We start from the raw sequence: 15,988 nt of genomic DNA, 5'->3' as shown, positions 1-15,988 counted from the left end.
TTGGGTGGTGTGCTTTAATTATAGGCTAATTTTCGAGCTGATTTTGCCTCCATTACAATAAACACTTTCACATACAACGCAAGCAATGTCATTGCAACACGATTAAAACTAGTAGCAATATAACACCATTCCCAAATATTAAATTATTAATTAACTAGTGGATTAATATTAAGTATTCAATTTAAACACTTTTGCTATTTAATAAATTTTTTATACAATACATGATTAATTAATTTAATTATTGACTAAAATAATTTTGTTAAATAATTTAATTTTATGATAAAATCCAATAAATAAATAATTCATTTTACTCTTTTATTTCAACATATAATATTTTTAAAAATTTAAATAGATATCAAATTTTGGATAATTTATTTATAAATGTATAAATTATATAAAATTTGTTATACACAATAATATAATATGATTTAATAGTTAAATTAATTAATTTTATATTTTATAAAAAATTATTAAATAGTATGAATGAATCTAATTATTCATTAATTACTGTTTTTTGAATTAATTACCTTATATATAGCGAGTACTTAAAACATCTCTCTCGTTTTATCTTTCATCTCTTCATATTTTATTAGGTTAAATTTTAATGATAAAGTAAACAATAATCTAAATAAATAAGAAATTGATAAATAAAAAAGGTGCGAATAAATAACTCACTCTCAAGAGTAAGGGTTCTGTCGTATTATAAGATAAATAGTGAATAGTACACTTAAAGGTATTGATTAAAAAATATTAATAATACATATCATTGTATTTTAATATATTTCAACGTAAATTTTAGTTAATTAAATATTGTCTTAAAAAATGCTAATTGTACAATAACATATGAGTTTTTTTAAAAAAATTTAAGCATACTTTGATTCTTTTTGTTAAAGTTAATGGATAATTATTATCCTCTTAATAAAAATTCAAATAAAGCAATAAATTATTACAGCATTAAAATTCCACATTAAGAATATTAAATAAATTAAAAATGTAATTAATTTATTGAGTAAAAAGTGTATTGAAATAAATGTGTATTTTATTATCTTGAAAACACAATGCATAAATATGATATTTAAATTGAAAATAGGATAGTGTGAATAGCAATGGCATGTCCATAAATTGGAAGAGAAAAAGTCAAAGAAGATGAGGTGACAGAAAAAAGGAAAGGTTAAATGGATTGTGGTAATCGGAAAGAAGAAGAAGAGGATGGGGCCCACACGCTTACGTGTATCCTTTTACGCATTTAAGAGAGAATGAGAGAAGACTGGTCATAAACACTGTCACTCAGACTTGTCAGTGATTAGAATCTTTCCATACGCGCCTTCCCTCTTCCCCAATCCACCCTTTCACACCATGCATCGTTGCTCCCCCCTCTCTTTTTTTTTACAAATTAATAGAAAAAGCAATTAATAATGATAAAATTATATTTTTTTATATATTTAATATAATAGATATATATAATTTTATATTTTTTATTTAAAATATTAATAGAGGATTGAGACTAACAAACCTAAAAATAAGTTAATTTAAATGTGTAAAAATTATTTCTCAAAACATACTGTTTAGAAAGGTATTAAGAAGTTGGTATCCCTCACACTAATTTTCCTATGCACTTTTTTTTTTTCTTTTTTTATTTGGAAGTTTCATAGTAAATACAAAAGATATGTAAGTTCAAAAATTGACTTTTCAATGATATCTAAAATTAAGGCACGTTGAGAAATAATCTTACAAGCAATGTATGCGGATAATTAAAATTTAAAATATATCATTCTTGTTAAAAAAATAATAATAAACTATTTAGTTTTAAACAATTTTGTTATACTTTTATTTTTTAAATAAATTTTTACTACTCTATGAATAAGTATTAAATTGAAAAAAATAAAATTGAAGTACAGTATCATATGTACTTTTTATATTATTTGATTAAAATTTAACTTTTATTTTAATGATATGTATTAATTTTTAATGTTAATTTTTATTGAATGAATTATTAAGATAAAGAATTTGATTTTAATTAAAAATAACACAAAAATATCTATAATATTTCACCTAATTTTTTGTTCTAAATGAAAAAAAAATTATTTTTTAAAAACATAAAAAATAACATTTCTTATTTAATAAATAAAAATTATAAAAAATTGATATAATTTTTAAACGATGTTCATAACTTCACAGAAAAGAAAGTGTTATTTAAAAGTAAGTTTTATCTATTTTAAACTAAAATTTACACCACATAATCACCTTTAGCAAGGAAGCATAACACGAGGCAATTAAAAAATAAATGTTCATTAGTTAATTCCAACCTTTTGATGTGATTTTGATTTGATCATTTGACAAATTGACACGCACAGAAAGCCATTGCCCTGCCGCATATTGAACGTGAAATTAAAACTCAACTAAAGCGAGTCTCACTTTGAAGAAGCTGCGTTTTCTTTCCAATTCCGATGGCATGAAAATGAATTTATAAATAATCGAAAGCGCAGTGGCGCCAAATAGTATATTCCCAACAAAGGTGTCGTTTTACTCTCTTTTCGTTTGAAGTACCGAAAAATTTACCAACACACTTTTTTTTATTAGTTAAAATTTATGAAAAAAAATTAATTTTGTGAATTTAATTCGCTGATTAAAAGTGTGAATTATATAATTTTAAATATCAATTAATAAAAAAATATGAATATTATTAGAAAGTGTATTTGTTTTTAATATTTTAAGTCGAAAAATGTATTTGCATTGACGTTAGATTCTGTTAAACATAAATTTTATTTTAACATTAAAAATTATAATTTTCATGCTTTGAAACGTGATTTTACGTGATATCCTGCCCAGTGCCCAAACATGGACTAACAGATAATTTTAACACAATTATTTGGTTCCTGTTTCTTCTTGCAGCCAAACAAACGCCACTCCGTACAACCTTGGACTTTTATCCTAAATTACTGTTTTACTCTCTCTCTCTCTCTCTCTCTCTCTCTCCAACTTAAGGCATAATATAAAAGTGACTATTTTTCAGCAACTCTGGAAATGGAATGAAAGCGGTTCAATTTTGCAAAGTTCTAAGATTCTGAGAGGAAAATCTGTCCCCACTGTGCTTCTCTCCATTACTTCCCTTTTTGGGTTTTTGGTCTTTTGCTGTTTGGATTCTGAGAAAACAACCAAGAAAACCCGAAAGGAAAATTCAGCAGCAAAAGAAAAAGCATACAAGACTCTCTCCCTTACCCCTTCCCTACCCCACTTCCTTGGTAGCTTCATTTTCGGACGTAGTTTTCAAGAAGCCAAGCTTTTGGACTTCTCGTTCCCCTTTTACCTGAAAGTTTTACCTTGATAATATACGAGTTTGTGAGGATTCACCCTCCTTCAGTGTTTCTTCTTCTCCCGTGTTCGGTGATGGTGCCTGGTTAGAAGTCCTTTGTGATTTTGTGTGCTTGCTCTCAGCTCAGCAATGGAGGACACGGCCAAGTTGCGATTGGTGAGGTGCCCCAAGTGTCAAAATGTGCTTCCCGAGCTTGCCAATTACTCTGTTTATCAATGTGGTGGTTGCAATGCTGTTCTTAGAGGTACCCTTTGTTCATATTCATTTCCTTAATTTTAGCTTAAGCTGTGGTTTAATTTAATATTGCTTGGAAATTTTTTATTTGTGTTGAGATTTTTGGTGTTTGGGTTTGGTGAAGTTTGGATCTTTTGTACTAACAGGTCAAAAGCATGAAAGGGGTGGGATATTCTGATTTGTTATTGTGATTTGTTTCCATTTGCAGCAAAGCTTAAAGGTTCTGAAAGTGGTAGCATGTGGGAGGCATCAGATGAGGGACAGGGTGGAGGGGATGATGCTAAATCAGGAAATTCCTTGGGGAAAGGGGTAGTTGATTTGAGTGATAATTCAGATGTTGATGTTAAGTCCAATGGTGGTTTCTCCGGGGAGGATCAAAGAAGGGATTCAGAGAGATCAAGTAGAGGACACGAGCAGTATCTGGATCATTCCAAGGATGGGGATGAGAAAGGGGTTTTGGAGAATGGTTTTGATGTCAATAAAGACAAAGATGAAGGAGGCAAATCAAAAGGAAGAGTGAAGCAGGAGCAGAAGTATCGAATGGGAGGGTCTGAATTCTCTGGGAGAATGTCTAACTGGCCAAATGAGGAGAGAGGTGGGATGGAGGGGTTTTGGAGAAAGCCACAAGCTGAGATAGAAGGTGTGAGATTTACCACTTTGAATTACCCTGATGAGGGAACTTCCAATAGCTATTCCAGTTTTTCTTATAATCATGGCGAACAATGGAGGAATTATAAAGACATGGATGGTGTCAACAGGGTTCAGCACCTCGAGCAAGATCGAGCTGAGCTTCTGAGGAAGCTGGATGAGTTATCCAACCAGCTGAACAAGTCTTCTGAAGTGGTTCATAACCAGAAGGAAAAGGTTGTTCCTCATGGAAAGATGGTTCCTCCAGATCCTTATAGTGGCCCTACTGATACTTTTTTTCCGGATGGATCATCAGGGATGAACAGGACTTCAAGACAATTCTTTGGCCCTAATAAACACATGGCAGGTCCCTCTTATTTCAATTATCATCATGATCCATATGCTTATACTAGTGGTCATGAAATGGCTATGCCCAACTTCCACCCTTCAATGCATAATCCAAATTATATGCCTGGATATGCTGATCCTTTTGCATCACAAATGATGAGGGGTTCACATCCTTTACCTCATCAATTCCTGAACCAACCAATGCATCCCTACTTTCCTGAACGCTATGCTGATACTGCTCCAAATTCATATGATCCATATGCATATAGTGCTATGCTTCATGCACCTTCTTGTTCTTGTCTTCGTTGCTATGAAAACAGAAGAAGAGGTTCAGTGCCAGTGCCACCTGCTGCCTTCGTTAATGGCAGATTTCCGCATGCCCCAAATGATCCTATGTTATACCATCATGAGATGCCAGGGTCAGTTGGTCCGCATGCTCATAATTCTAGAACTGCCATTCCTGCTGTGAGTTTACATGAAAAACAATTACATACAAGATGGCCTGAAGACTACAATTCCGAGATAAGTGGTTTTGTCCGAAGCCGTCCTCGAAAAGTGATGCCTGCTGGTGGTATTCGCCATTGCCATCCTATAGCTGGCGGTTCTCCATTCATCACTTGTCAAAATTGCTTTGAGTTACTGCAACTGCCTAAAAAAGCACTAGTCATGGTGAGAAAACGTCAGCAGAAAATGCGATGTGGGGCTTGTTCTTCAGAAATAAATTTTGCTGTCATCAACAAGAAGCTAGTTTTTTCTCTTCAATCAGAAATGAGGGAAACTACCACATCCACAAGGATTGATGATACCATCAACGATGTTGGGAATAACCGTGTGTTACATTCCCATGGTCACGTGAACACAAGTGCTGTGAACTTCTCATCTGATGATTATTCTGGTTATGATTTTCAGTCGGTTGATAGAGAATCTCCTGTGTTGGCTGTGGACCCAAGCTTGAACTCAAGCAAATCCCACGAGATGCAAAGTTTCCGTTCTTCATCTTCCAGCACCTCTGAAGATGAAAATAGTCCAGAAGTTATGACTGCACCAAGTGAAACTACCAAGTCCATAGATCAGCCAACTAACGCCTCTCTATATCCTCCACCTACTGGCTCACCTCTTCAAGAGTATTTTGATTATTCTAGTAATAACCACGTGGTAAATCGGCATGGGAAAGGCAACCAAAGTAGTCGCTCAGATCAGGAGAAGGCAAAAATAGAAAAGAATACTTCGAGGCAAAACTCTTTGAAGGAGGTAGTGCTTGCAACAGAGATGGATGTCCATGATTATTCTAACACTGTGGTCTCCCAGGATTCTGGTGATGCTAGTCGAGAACATGATCATCCTAGATCTAATAACAAAGGTGGTGAATCATTTTTGGCAAATATTATCAAGAAAGGCTTCCGGGATTTCTCCCTAACTAATCAAATCGATGATCACAGTAAAAGTGATGTTACTGTAAATGGACAGCCCATACCAGATCGTGTGATTAAGAAGGCTGAAAAGCTAGCTGGACCAATCCAGCCAGGAAATTACTGGTTAGTATGCCTTGTAGTTAACCAAGTTAGGCTGACACAAAAAAGACTCAAACGAAAAAAAATGTACGAAGTATCAAAATTAATTTTTCCACAGAATGAGAAAAAAAGGGGAATCAAAATTAGTTAAGCTTTTGAAATGCGTCATATGCTTTTATATGGGCCAAAACTTTCTAAACTTGCATGTCTGATAAAAATTTGTCAACTTATTGTATGCGGTAAACTCAGATAAGTTCTTATCATTTGCAGTACTTTCATTGACCTAATAACATTAAATTTCATAAACGCAGGTGTCCTGTACATAACATTTCTAAACCTGTTATAACAACTTAGAAGTAAATCATAAATTTTGTGCTACTGGCTAATTTGGTATAGCAATTGATTTTCCTTTATACTTCTGCTTCATTAGGTATGATTTTCGGGCTGGATTTTGGGGTGTCATGGGTGGTCCATGTCTTGGAATAATTCTGGTAAGTTATTTTAATCTGCCCCTATCCATTTCTCATATGCTTATAGTCTGATCAATATACATAATAAGTTGATTTGTCTTTGCAGCCATTCATAGAAGAGTTCAGCTATCCGATGCCAGATAAATGTGCTGGCGGAAATACTGCTGTTTTTGTAAACGGCAGGGAACTTCACCAAAAGGATTTAGATCTACTTTCACGTAGAGGGCTTCCTCATGATAGCAATAGATCTTATATCATTGAAATTTCTGGGAGAGTCCTGGATGAAGACACAGGAGAAGAGTTAGACAGCCTTGGCAAACTTGCACCAACGTAAGTGCTGAGTTTCTAATGATTCTGTTCCATTTTATCTAATGACTGTCTACCTCTTTTGTTTCAATGCGCTTGTGTTTGTATTTATTACTTGGAAGATAATATAATATTGGATACTTGTTATTAACAAGTAACGACCCGTGTTTGTTTTATCCTAGCAGTCACACATCAACTGTTTCATGTCATCTTTGGCAGATCAAGTGGAGTTTTTCCCCAATACCTGTTTGGCTCTTTTAGATACTTTTGACTTGGCTTAGAGGATTCCCGACCTAGAGAAAACAGTGCATGTTTTGCAAATCAATATGAATTTATCAGGGATGGGGGTGCATGGTTTTTAACAGGCAGCCACATGGATTTTTGCATCATTTTGGTGTGATACTTGGGTTGTTGGTTCCACTATTCTATTGAAGATTTCAAATAGAAATGGAGAGAGAGAGAGAGAGAGAGATAAAGGGGGGGGGGGGGTTGGGAATAAGTTTTGTTGGAAAAGAGTCTTAAATTATTAATTCATTTATGATGTTTTATCATATAGTGACCAAGCTAACTAGTACTAGTTACATCTAATGCTTGCAAATGATCATCTACTAAATTTTACTTGTGAAACATTAGCAATACTTAATTCATGATAACATGATGATTCAACAAATGCTTTGCATGAGGGTTAAGAAAGAAGAATTTATATATCTTCATCACCACAGAATTGTCTATGCTTTTCTCTTTCCTTAAATTGTCGTAAGCCAATTATTGCCTTGTTTCAGTTGTTACTTTTACCTCTTCAGTGAATATAATCCTGGCAGTTGTCTTCTTACATAATTTATTAATCTTTAAGAACCTGCAGTTAAGGTAGTTTGTTAAGTCTCTTGTCTTGATAATTTGGCAGAGTGGAGAAAGCAAAGCATGGATTTGGCATGAAAGCACCCAAAGCAGCTGCATAACAGAGAAGTGTATAAATAAAAAGTTCTGCTATAATTTGGGAAGATTTTTGTTCCATCCTTCTGCAGATTTGGAAATGTTATTTCTTATAAGATCATTGGGAAACTTTTTATATGCTTGCAAGATTACTTGAATTTCTTCCGTCTGCTGCCTAACAAAGTCCAAATGATTTATGCACGACTTGCGTCAGAATCATAGATTAATATAACATGTAAATTTTGTAATTCTTATATGGATACGAAAAAGAGCATAAACATTATTGTGCTCGCAATCTTGCTTGTGGTCCAATTTGGAAAACAATGTAATATATTCATTGATCAATTTATAAGGTGTGTAGTTAAGCATTTTTGGTGAACATGGTAGTCATATACTTAATATTTTAATATGCTATAATAACAACTTCCAAGTATTATACGGATCAATCAACATCTCTAGAATCTACATTCTATCATTTTTTTAAATAATACCATTTAGGGTATATTTAGTAATGCTTAAATATGCACTTCCACTAATTCTTTTTAAATGGTTAAATATATAAGAATTCCTTTACCGTCATACTTTGGTCTTCATTTGATTTTCGCCTGTATAGATGTGATCAGCAACTTGACTATCAACTTATGTATGGATTTCTTTTTCATTCAACTAACCATTCATATCCGTGCATATTATTCAGACATTAGATGCTTCTGGTCCTGTAAAGCAGTAAGCCATTCTTCAACTTTTTATAAAGAGAAAAAACTTCTAAAATACATAAATTAAAATGTAAGTACCGTTAATTTAAATTAATTTATTTTAATTTGAAGGTAAAACACCCTGATTTATGCAAATAAAAAAAATAGAAATAATAGCAAACAAATCTGAGTAGTTTGTTGACTGGTGGGGCCAGGAGTTGAGTGGTAGAGTGCAAAACTCTAAAAGAACTAATTGGGCAAACCAATGATTGGGAAATGAGGTACAAAAGCACTAAGACAAGCTTTCCACAAGGCACAAAGCATTGGAGGCCATGCTTTGCCTTGGGGTGTTTGTGGATTCATAAGCCTGCTTCTACTTTACTCATAAGCCATACCCCTTATGGAATCAAACATGCACATGAATATTAATCTCCATGCCCTCTTGCTTTTTTGTCTCTTTCCTTCTTTTTCCAAGTGTTCATACTTTTCATTATCCCATATGCTAATGTTTCACATGGATTACAGGATGAGACATCCCTATAACAGTATTAAATTACTTTTATTTCATTACGTATATGATTTAGGAGAGGCAAAAACTTACGTTCTAAACATTGGGATTCAATATTCTGGATTATGTTACTAGCAACCATGAAGATAATCCAGCCAAACACCCATTTTTCAGGTTCCTCTTTTCCCTCTGTGTTCTTAGACACTTAGAATTTTGTGTGGTTTGCTAAAATTATTGTACATATTATTAAATATGAAATAAGACCCATTAAGATAAAGGAGAATTCACATAATTTATAACCTTTTTGGAATAAATTGTACTTACTGGTAACACATGGTACCAAGCTATCCCAACGAAGGCCAAAAAAAATCTTCATTTCTCAAAACAGCATTTGGAACTCCTGCAAATGCGTAAGCATAGGCATAGTGTGTTTCATACGAATTTTACATGATAGTAAAGCATGTGTTGAAAAATTATATTAAAACACGTGTTAACTTTTCAAAATATTTTATTTGAATAAATCTTGTTTTTTCTATAACATTATAAGGATTAATAACATAAAAAAAACATTGTAAACAGATATATCATTACTCTAACCTTATTTTTACCTCTTCTAAAAAATTAAACACGAAAGTGATGTATGAACTAGTTGGTTGATGCATTGAAGGGTAGATCAGGAGAAAATAAATGTGGAGTGAGATAGGATCCTTGTGAATGGGCACGAGAGCTCTGTCCTCCTCTCAATTAGAAGATAATGCAAAGAACATTTGGGGTCCCACCAAAAAGACTCAACTTAATGGAGGCCATTAATGTTCATCATATCATACCAAACTCTTAAAATGCTAAAATCCACAAAAATAAAATAAAATAAAATAAATCATTCTGTAGATTGGAAACCTTTGAATTTTTATTATTTCCCTTTATAGTAATTTTCGGTTTTGTTATTGTTGTCCCAAGAAAACTTTATGGTGATTTAAATTAGTTATTTGAAGAATTCTGAACATAACAAGTGTAGTTGTGGGTTGTGACCTGTTGCCAAATTTGTAGTATCATTAACCAAAATTTTGACATTAAGGCATGTTATGAACAATTATGTTTGATAGGGGACTAACTGTTGAGGAGTATATTTTGATATCTCATTTATTAATAAGAGTCAAAGAATTATTAAAAAAAATTATTCAATTAAAAATTCAATAAAATAAACTGGACAACCACTACTTTGATGTATTTTTTAGCTCTTATTGGTCTTTAAATAAATGAACAAACTACTTAACTCTTAAGTCTCGCTCACATAATATTCATTAAAAGTAGGTAAACGTTTCATATCAGATTGTTTTAATCATTTCAAAAGTGACAGCAACGAGATGACATCGGGGGTGAAGCTTGTCAAATAAAGCTATTCAAGTTAATTAAATCATTAAATGGAGGAAAAAGTTTTCTGGACATCATTAGCACCGACATCCAAATAAGCCCAAATATTTACAGAATCTGTGCCCAGAAGTTTGTAGCCACAGAAAAATTACACAAGGTTCTAAATAATGTTAAAAAAAAAATTAAGAAACACTCTTAAAATAATGATTAAAAATAAAAATTATCATTATATTTATTTTAAAATATAACTTATTTTAAATGTAATTTTTAATGAAAAATTATTTATTGATTTTTAATTAATATGTTTAAAGTACTTAATTAGTAAGATCTGTGATAACATAGCTGATACACTGTAAAACTTGAAAAAGGTGATGACTTTGAACAAAGTTGGTGATTTCAATAATCAGATGCACAGTCAATGCCTTTGATGTTACTCAACCAAAGACATGCAGCGTGTTTCCCCCAATGAAATAAAGGCAATGTTGGTAGTGCACAACATCAAGCTAATAATAATAATAATAATAATAATAATAATTATTATTATTAGTGTGCTATGAGTGTGTTTGTGAGCCAGAGAGAGAAGAATTACATGTCCTACAAATCATAGTTTCAAAATATGATAAAATTCACCAAATCTGAATAAACAGCCGTGTACATGCAAGTGAAAATGGATTAAAATTATGCTTAAATTTACATTTAAGTAGTTACAAATTTATGTTTATTTTAATATTAATTATTATATTTGTATGTGACAAATTTTTTTACATTTGTACTTATTCTTTAGAGAATTGTGTTAGACAGTTAGACCAAATGACACACATTCTTCTCTATCAAATGAAGTTCGCTGGGGACTCACGGAACATGTTTCTCTTCATGCAAAGTTCTTTTTTTTTTTTTTTTTTCAATTTTTAATGATATTTAATTTAGTTTTATTTTCACAATTTATGGCTCCCACATGGGACATGTCATAAACTCTGTTGCATCAGCACACGTTATTATCCCAACAAAGAGTATGCAGAAAACAGGTTCCTTTTTCATTATAATCCGTAGTTTCCATTTCCCTATAATAATTACTCAACAGCACCGTCCCGTTTGTTACGAGAAAGTAGTGAAATTGCTTTTGGTTCCATCTTTGTCCCCTCTCATTCGCAGATACTCTGCTTCTGATAACAGATGGTGAAGAGAATAAGGTCTGATATGGGACCATTTTCCATGCAAAAGCATAACCATTTCTGTGTTAAGTTTGCAGTCTCATTTTTCTTGGTGGGTCTCGTTATTCGCCTTCTCTTGTGGGATTCATTCAGCTTGTTTTCATCAATCGTGGTGGAAACACCTCCTCCTCTGGCAGAGGCAAAAGCAGATTCCCCTGTTTTATCTTCCCCACTTCAGGTTTCTGATTCTGATGACTTTCCAGGGAATAACCAGACCCAAATTTCTAAGGATGGTAAGAGAATTTCATTGATTGTGGTGAATAAATTGTTCACTTTGAGACATGCATGAACTGCAATGTCTTAATTTCAATTTCAAAGCTTCAAAATGGTGGACAAAATCACAAAAATGAAAAAAATAAAAAATAAAAGAAGGCCCTTTTCTCCTTTCTTTCTTCTCATTTCAGTTGATTGGAACCACTTAGATCTTTTGCCCTTCCCTGAATTTTGTTTCAGTTGGTGGGGTGTCATGGAATGTACCAACTACCAGTTGTTCTTCCCGAAGTTTTCAAATGGGTTATGAAACAAAAATTCACCTAATATAACTTGTTTAACTATTTTCCTTTTTGAGTGAATTCCCTGGAATTGATGCAAGAGTGGGGCTTTAATTAGTGTGTGAAATCTTTAGAAGCCAAATTATGTAAAACAACTAGTTAATGGAGAGTTCAAGTATTGACACTTCTAATTTACTAGTGTATCAGATTGTTTGATAATCCTCTATCTTGTATTTCTGATCTTGATATTTTGTCTTTGCTTTGATGACTGATGATACTTTGGTTATTGCCTTCTTCTTCAAGCAAAAAAGTATAGTCATAAACGTTAGATAAAATTTTAAGTAATGTCAAGTACTTATGTTGGTGTTTAATTGGTAATGGTAATGTGCATTACAAATATTTAGTTGCAGAAAAATGTGATCTTTTTGTGGGAGATTGGGTGCCAGACCTAACTGGTCCAGAATACACTAATGAGAGCTGCCATGTGATTGAGCCTCATCAAAATTGTATAAAAAATGGACGCCCTGATTCAGGGTACCTTTACTGGAGATGGAGCCCACGAGACTGTAAATTGCCCAAGTTCAATCCCAAGAAGTTTCTTAAACTTATGAGAAATAAATCAATGTCCTTTATTGGTGATTCCATCTCCCGCAACCAAGTGCAATCCCTACTTTGCATTCTCTCAAAGGTATTTGTTTGAAAGATTTTATTCTTGATTAGTACTTTGTAAGTGTACATTACTTGTGCTTCACTCCACCTTTTTTGGCTTACCAATTTTTTAGAAATCAATACATGGCATTGAACAAAACTTATATGTTGTATTTCAGGTGCTGCTAATGTTGTTTGCCAATCAGAAGAGTTTTGTTTTAGTAAAATATTTACATTTAATGTCATTACAGATTGCTAAAGTAAAACTGTTTAAATTGTAAACAACACCATTACAGGTTTTGTCTTATGACATTATCTTGATTTTTTCACTGTATTTATATTTAGTAAACATCAAGATTCCAATTATTTAAAAATGAGGTCATGTGACTGCTTGATACATACTAAATAGTTGCACCTACATTGGTTATGAATCAGGGTCAAGATCAATCACCTGTTAGCTATTTTCAAATTGTGATTTAAGAGCACTAAGGTTCAACAGCTTGCACTGTATGTCATTTTATAGTTATCCTTGTCATTGTGAATAAAGCTGTTGATTCCATTTGTGGATGACAGCTGGTGCTTATATTATAAGGTTGGTCCACTGCCTTCAAATAATATAATGTCTTTGGCTAAGCAGCTTTACTTACCTACCTACCTTTAATAAGTGGAGACTTGCATAAGAACTCCGTAGACCAAACCTTTTAGATTAGCTTTGAATAATTAGTGTGAAAATGTTGAGATTTTACTTTCCATGAGTGCAACACTTACCGTAGTGTGTAAAACAAGTTGTTCATCACTAATGATGCATTGCCATTGGATCCTCCTCAATTTGTTGTTACCATAACTTATAATAACGTTCTGAATTTAAGCGCATATTTGATTTGACGTTGAGTAAAGTTTATTTTAATCAAATTGATTTAAACCATTGAAATGAATGAGATGGGGCTATAAATTAATCTGAAATATATATTATTCATTGGAACATGTATTTTTCAATAGAAAGAGTGAACAATGATTTTTCAACTGTGACACAAACAGGCTCTTATGTTTTGAACGAGATTTTTTTTAAGAGAGTTTAGGGGTGGGGGATTATTGTTCTTAACCTGAGTACCTTGTCTCACTGTGTTTTAGTTGCTTTGTCCCTTAGCTTTGTATTGTATTCATTAGTGTCATTAGTTTTGTCCCTACAAACATATCTGGCTTATCTATTTGTACCAACGTGTGTTGTCTGTTGATACTCATTTACTTGGTCCTACAATTTGGATATTAGACTAAATTCCAATGATTTTTCTTCTGCAGGTGGAACCAGCTGTTGAGGTCTACCATGACAAGGAATACAGATCAAAGATATGGAAATTCCGTTCTCACAACTTCACACTTTCAGTAATCTGGACCCCTTTCCTTGTCAAAGCAGCTATATTTGAGGACATGAATGGAGTTACCTCTTCAGAGATACAGCTTTATCTTGACAAACTTGACAACAAGTGGACTAACCAATACAAAAATTTTGATTATGTCATAATTGGTGGTGGAAAATGGTTTCTCAAGACTGCAATATACCATGAAAACAGCACAGTCACAGGTTGCCACTACTGCCCTGGAAGGAACTTAACAGAGCTAGGATTTGATTATGCATACCGCAAAGTACTACAAGAAGTGTTCAACTTCTTCGCAAAGTCTAACCACAAAGCCACTGTTCTCTTCAGAACCACCACACCAGACCACTTTGAGAATGGTGAGTGGTTTAGTGGAGGGTATTGTAATAGAACTGTACCTTTCAAAGAGGGTCAGATACATATGATAGATGTAGATTCCATCATGCGTGGTATTGAACTTGAAGAGTTTGAGAAGGCTATTTCCTTAGGATCTGACAAAAGGGTGAAGTTGAAACTTTTGGACACAACTCTTCTTTCACTGTTGAGACCAGATGGGCATCCAGGACCTTACCGGCAGTTCCATCCATTTGCAAAGGATAAGAATGCTAAGGTTCAGAATGATTGTCTACATTGGTGTTTGCCAGGACCAATTGACTCGTGGAATGACATAATAATGGAAATGCTAGTCAATGCATGAAAATGTCATAAATGTAATCATCAAGGTTTGAAGCTGGTTTCAACTATGATTATTGAAGTTCATGGTAGTTTCTTCCAATACCTTTTATTAGTTTGCAAAGGGCAGTTTTATACACAAAGCCATTAGGTTGAGCTATATTTTCTGTACATGGAACTGTATAGGGTAATCAAAGTTTGCAAAGCACAAAAGAGGGGATACGTACTCAGTTTGTTGCAGTACAACGATGTAAACCTTAGCACTCAATTATAAAATAGTCTCTTTTTCACCACATTTTTTATAAGGAAGACTTGCCTATTTTCCTTATACTTAGATGAAGAAATAAAGTCTCAAATTGAATAATTCTGAAGTGGTATGACTGCACTTTTCTGTGCAAACAGCCAAGTTTCTTGCAACCTTGATAGCATCAAAGTACATAGGTGGAATTAAAAGAGTAGATTCTGGCCATTGAAACATTTCGTGAGTTTGTGTAAATAAAACATGTATGAAATGGCATCCTAGTGCTATGTAAGGCATTTATAAACCATACTTGTTGGCTGTTGCCTTATAGCAAACCGTATTTTCAACTTGTAATTATCACTATCCATTTTGTAAATAATGTATATAAGAGAACCCGTAGCAGATTACTGCCACCCCAAATGCTCAATATAAAATATAAAATGTGTATAATTTATTTTTAATAGGAGATTTTGTGCATGAAGCTACGCTCATTACATATTCAAATATAAACATCATTCTTGCACATTTAAATTTTACTTAGCCATCCCTTTAAGATATAATCCAAAAAGGTGTGAATTTTGGCATAATAATCCAAAAAGGCAAGCAATAGCAGTAAATTGATAAGGATAAAAGAAAAGAAATGGAAGATAAGAAATCACATTACACATTTGCAGTTGACATTGTACAAAAGAGACAAGTTTGGATCTATGAAACATGAACCAGTTTTCTAGAGCTTTGGTAGCTTAGTTCTAGACTAGGGTCCATGCTCCAGGGTCCAGACTTGATTCAGAATCTCAGTATTATTAACTAGAGAGAGCATGTCTCGCAAAACAGTATACAGAGCTTATAAAATAAAGGATTCAAATTCAATGACATCAAAATGCAAACTTCTGCACATCTTTTCTCCTACTTGGTTGCAGCTCGATTTTCAAACTTCCTCTCATCGGGTTTAAGGAATGGATCCTGTAAAGTACAATTAAATCAGTAAATTACAATCACCTAATTATATTTAATTCTTTTAAAATAATAGCCG

At 33.1% G+C, this 15,988-nt stretch overlaps 2 protein-coding genes across 7 annotated transcripts; both read left to right on the top strand.

Annotated features, from left to right (window-relative positions):
- The first annotated feature begins 3,038 nt into the window (after window positions 1-3,038).
- Window positions 3,039-8,115, top strand: LOC113849738 (protein ENHANCED DISEASE RESISTANCE 4-like). 2 transcript variants are annotated; one of them, XM_027479862.1, is made up of 6 exons: window positions 3,039-3,242; window positions 3,436-3,557; window positions 3,756-6,057; window positions 6,464-6,524; window positions 6,610-6,833; window positions 7,714-8,115. In XM_027479862.1, exons 2-6 carry the CDS (start codon window positions 3,443-3,445, stop codon window positions 7,766-7,768), a joined length of 2,757 nt encoding a protein of 918 aa, XP_027335663.1. In that variant the 5' UTR covers window positions 3,039-3,242; window positions 3,436-3,442; the 3' UTR covers window positions 7,769-8,115. The 2 variants fall into 2 exon arrangements, with proteins under 2 accessions (XP_027335663.1, XP_027335664.1); XM_027479863.1 differs by having other exon boundaries at window positions 3,039-3,557; window positions 7,663-7,752.
- A 3,013-nt stretch (window positions 8,116-11,128) lies between these two features.
- LOC113849531 (protein trichome birefringence-like 25) lies at window positions 11,129-15,355 on the top strand. Of its 5 annotated transcripts, XM_027479496.1 has the most exons (5): window positions 11,178-11,196; window positions 11,303-11,341; window positions 11,469-11,760; window positions 12,423-12,706; window positions 13,966-15,089. In XM_027479496.1, exons 3-5 carry the CDS (start codon window positions 11,490-11,492, stop codon window positions 14,737-14,739), a joined length of 1,329 nt encoding a protein of 442 aa, XP_027335297.1. In that variant the 5' UTR covers window positions 11,178-11,196; window positions 11,303-11,341; window positions 11,469-11,489; the 3' UTR covers window positions 14,740-15,089. The 5 variants fall into 5 exon arrangements, with proteins under 5 accessions (XP_027335296.1, XP_027335298.1, XP_027335295.1 ...); XM_027479495.1 differs by having other exon boundaries at window positions 11,129-11,196; window positions 11,303-11,760; window positions 13,966-15,355; XM_027479497.1 differs by having other exon boundaries at window positions 11,148-11,341.
- Window positions 15,356-15,988: the final 633 nt, after the last annotated feature.

The sequence above is a fragment of the Abrus precatorius genome, unplaced genomic scaffold (genome assembly GCF_003935025.1).
Source record: "Abrus precatorius isolate BTA unplaced genomic scaffold, Abrus_2018 Scaffold9, whole genome shotgun sequence".
In the NCBI taxonomy this organism is placed as follows: domain Eukaryota; kingdom Viridiplantae; phylum Streptophyta; class Magnoliopsida; order Fabales; family Fabaceae; genus Abrus; species Abrus precatorius.
Note: the sequence above shows the minus strand (reverse complement) of the source record. Positions and strands in the feature narration are given on the sequence as shown.